The 4201-nt window shown below is 47.7% G+C and overlaps 1 protein-coding gene across 1 annotated transcript in view; it reads right to left on the reverse strand.

Moving 5' to 3' along the window:
- SYNE2 (spectrin repeat containing, nuclear envelope 2) overlaps positions 1 to 4201 on the reverse strand; it is a 257316-nt gene that overhangs the window by 83479 nt on the left and 169636 nt on the right. The window contains exons 71-75 of the mRNA XM_006756713.2: positions 3721 to 3873; positions 3392 to 3601; positions 2163 to 2264; positions 1183 to 1302; positions 818 to 1018 (exon numbers count right to left, since the gene is read on the reverse strand). Coding sequence (XP_006756776.1) covers positions 818 to 1018; positions 1183 to 1302; positions 2163 to 2264; positions 3392 to 3601; positions 3721 to 3873 — 786 coding nt within the window. The remainder of the gene's footprint in view (positions 1 to 817; positions 1019 to 1182; positions 1303 to 2162; positions 2265 to 3391; positions 3602 to 3720; positions 3874 to 4201) is intronic.

Below are 4201 nucleotides of genomic sequence, written 5' to 3' on the forward strand. Positions count from 1 at the left end.
CCGTTCCCAGGAGCTGCCCCTCCCCCTCCCAGCCGCTGCCCCTCCAGCTCGGAGCCACTGTGACTGGGCTTTCCCTCCCGCCTCCCGCCTCCCACCTCCGCAGCCTTGGCTCCGTCTGTACTGCTCGGCCTCCATTTTGTCCTCAGTCTTCCCTCGCAACTGGTGTATGCAAATTAACCACCATCTTTTAGCTCTATAATTGAAATATTGTATCTTTTGGAGCTGTTGCTTCAGGAGCTCAGAGGCCGGAGCGGCAGGTGGGAACGTTGTAGTCCTCCATCACTGAAGCAAGCTAGCCTCCCTGTTCGCATCAGCTGCCTGGCTGCCGGCCACCATCTTGGCTGCCAGTTAATTTGCATATCTCAGCCCTACTCTGTGAGTGACAGGGGGATTAGCCAATGGGAAGGGTAGTGGTCATACGCCAATTACCATGTTTCTCTTTTATTAGTGTAGATAATGTTTATTTAGATTTCAGTTCCCAGGAAGCCTTGTCTTATCTCCTGAGTTAAATTTCCTCTATTAAATGCTCTCAAGGCACGTATCCCAAATTTAATTTTAAATCTGTCTGCATGGCTCCTTAATAAATTGTCTTCTCAATCAATGGAAAGCTCCACAAATGCAAGGAGCTGCACCTGCTTCATTCACACCATATTCTCAGAGGTTAGCAGGGCTCCTGGTACGCAACGAGCCTTCCAATGGCTGCTTGCTAAAAGAATGAAGGAACGATACCTATTTCCCCACGGAAGAAAATGGATGCGCGTGGTTCCCACTCAGAAAAACCGCGTCCGTGAGACGGCGCTCCGCCCGCGTGTCTCACCTTGTGATTCTGTATCTGAGCCTGCAAGGCACCTCTGCTTGTGGTTTGTGCTAAGTGGTCACGAGCAAGCTTTTCCTTCCTGATGGCCACCAGCTCCTCCACGCCTCGCAGCAAAGCGTCCTGCTGGCTCTCAGTGACGCAAGGGCTGCCGAGTTCCGCGTACCTGGCTCTCAGCAGACCCCACATACTGTCCAGCACATCCTGAAAAGGAAGAGCAGGGGGGCCCAAACATTTCATCCCACCACGGAAACAACCAAACGAACCACAAATCTGAACTCCCTTGGTGGGAGAAAAAAAATCTTATAAATAATCCTTATAAATAATCCTAGTAATTCACTGCATGGATGTTTTCTGCTCGGACACACCTCTAGTTTGTAAACCTCCTGGAGTAGGGCATAAGGTAGGTGAAGCTTCTCTCCCTCGGCCCTGAGTTTTGCTACTCGGCTCTCAGAGTTCCGCAGCTCCGCGGTGTAGGCATCTGCTTTCTAAAGAGACAATGCGAAAAAGAAAACATTTAAAGTAAGCTAGAGAAGCACACGCATTTATTAAAAACTTCAACAGGAAAGAGTTAAGGGAAAGTGGAAGTCCCGCTTTCCCTCCCTCCCCTCCAGCCCTCCCCAAAGATCCACCGTTCAGCTTGTTTCTAACGCACGGTCCGTAGGGGTACAAGTGCCCGTCCTTAAACGCACCGAGCTGCACACATCATTCTGTTCTGCTGTTTGCACAACTCACTTATCAGATCCTCAGCATGTCCTCAAATCAGTACAAACGTGCCTGGCTCCTTTAAACAGACGCGTGGTTTGCCTTTGTAAGGCTGCACAGTCTGCTCTTCACGGGCTTGTGGGCTACTCAGAGGTTTTGACTCAAGCAGTGCCGCTTGGTCCATCCGTGAATATTTACATACACACTTACCTTTATTTCCTTCAGATAAATGCATTCTGGCACCCAGAGCAGTGCCTGAACACAGTAGGTCCTCGGTTAACACTTGCTGAATTAATGAGCGAATGGAACTGCTTCTGGATGGAAGGGCATTTACACTGAAAATTCTAATACAGTCCAGCCAAGGGTCCCCAGTCAGCACTCCTACCGACAGGGCGAGGGCGCACTTCCCAACACTGCACACACTTAACATTTTGCCCAGTTGACGGGTGACAATGGCCTGTTGTTTTGATTTACACTCCATAAAGGACTACTATGAGATGCTTCCCAAGTCCGCATAAGTATTTTCATTTTTATTTACTTAAGCCTGGCCACGGCGCTCAGAGGGAAGTGGCTCAGAAGCACAGCTCAGACACAAGACTCTGGCCCGAGGTGAGGTCGGTCGGAATGATTCTGACTTGATTACCTGAAGCTGTTCATCAATACTCTGGCCACTAATTTCATTCAAAGACTGCTGTAAAGATGTTTTATTCTTAATCAGTTGATCATATAATCGCTTTACTTCATTCTGTACAAAAAGATAAATGCAAGAAACAGTGAGAATTTCACTCAGGCCTTTCTATTCCTTTTTTAAAAAAAATTTAGTTGTCCTTTAAGTTTTGTGCCATCAGAAATTTCAAACATATACCACAATAGAGAGCTCCCTGTGCCACCACGATCCCACGTTAACGACTGTATCTATCTTCCTGGTGCTCTCTTGACTCTACCTAACCCCTCCCCTCAGATTATTTTGAAGCAAATCCCAGATATCATAGTATTTCACCAGTAGATGTGTCAGTATGTACCTCTAAAAGATAAAGGTTCCTTCCTTTAAAAATCCTACAAATCAATAATAATCATTCCTTAGTATTATTAACAGTCTAGACAGGGTTCACATTTCTCTAACTGCCAATCATTTTTGTTTTTTTGAATTGGGATCTACATGATGCCCAATAGGTTGCAATGGATCACAGGTGTCTCAAGTGTCCTGTAATTGGCAGGTTCCCCACCCATCTTTCTCTCCTGTTCTTGGATTTTATTTATTCTGTGCAGCTTCCCAATGTCTGGACTAGGCTGACTACACTCACGGTGACATCTAACACGCTCTTCTTCCCTTGCGTCTTTTACTTAAATTCTAGAGGCTTTATTAGATTCAGGGTTGATTTTATGGGTAAAACTCCTTCATAAGTGGTGTTGTGTTTCTTTTTCTTTTTCTTTTCATTAGACAATTTTAGTAACTTCCTAACCAATCACCTGCCTCAAATCTCTCCTCCAATCCACATTAGACACCTGCCAGGTGAGTCTACCTGAAACATACATGAACTGTCATTACTTTGCTCAGAAACTTTCTTGGCTCCCTCTTACCGAGAAGTCCTCCCACACGACACTCACTGAGAGGCTGAGTGCAATACAGGAAAGAAACAGTATGTTAACTCAATAAAACGTCATTCCCAAGACTTTGGAAAGTTCCTGGCTTTTGAATGGTCTCCAACCATCAGCAGCAGAACTAAAAGACCGTCATAGAAAGACAGCCTCGCCGCTTTCCCTAGCAATTCCTATTCACGACCACCACCAGGACTAGGAATTAATGGGAGTGGGGGGTCCATGCTGTAACCTAAAATAGTGCCGACGCAGGCTGAGTGCCGAGGCCCGTACCTGGTAACTGCGATTATAGTCGAGGCCGGCTTTCAGGGACTTGCTCCTGGACGCAGCAGCAGCCTGCGTGTGCTCCAGGTAAACTTGCAGGTTTTCAAAACATTCAGGGAACAAGTTGGCGGTCCTTCCAGGCCAAGTCATAGCTTTCAAAAGATCCTTCTTCTTGTCACTCAGAGCTAAGTACAGTTTTTTCAGCTCGAGAGCCAGTGTCTGCAAAGTGGAGAGGCAGGAAGACACAGTGAGCCCGAGTGCAAGGGGCTGCAGCTCCGGCTTACCTCGTGGGTTGACTGTGGCAATGGCCAGCACATGGGCGTCTGGAAGTTCCCTACCTCATAGAACACCTGCTGGGCACCAACATCCTCTCTGCAGAGCCCAGGTGTCTGCAGCAGCTCCTCCACGCTGCCCAGGCACTGACCGAGGGTCAGAAAGAGTTCGAATAGCTGCTTATCCAAATGTATGTAGGTTTCTTCTGTCACGTTTTCCTGAATCAAGAGGAGAAAAGAAAAAATAAAACTCAGAATTCTTCTTCCTCTGCCTACGTTTCCCCTGGTTCCCATTATAGCCTACGGTTTACGTCAGTGGTTGGCAAACTGCAGCTCGCGAGCCACATGCGGTTCTTTGGCCCCTTGAGTGTGGCTCTTCCACAAAATACCACATGCGGTCATGCACGTACAGTGCGATTGAAACTTCGTGGCCCATGCGCAGAAGTTGGTTTTCGGTCTGGGCGAGTCTATTTTGAAGAAGTGGCGTTAGAAGAAGTGGGGGGTGTTGGTCTGTCCGGCGACGGGAGACGCGGCACAGGAGGGGCGC

Source organism: Myotis davidii, unplaced genomic scaffold, assembly GCF_000327345.1.
Source record: "Myotis davidii unplaced genomic scaffold, ASM32734v1 scaffold474, whole genome shotgun sequence".
Classification (NCBI taxonomy): Eukaryota; Metazoa; Chordata; class Mammalia; order Chiroptera; family Vespertilionidae; genus Myotis; species Myotis davidii.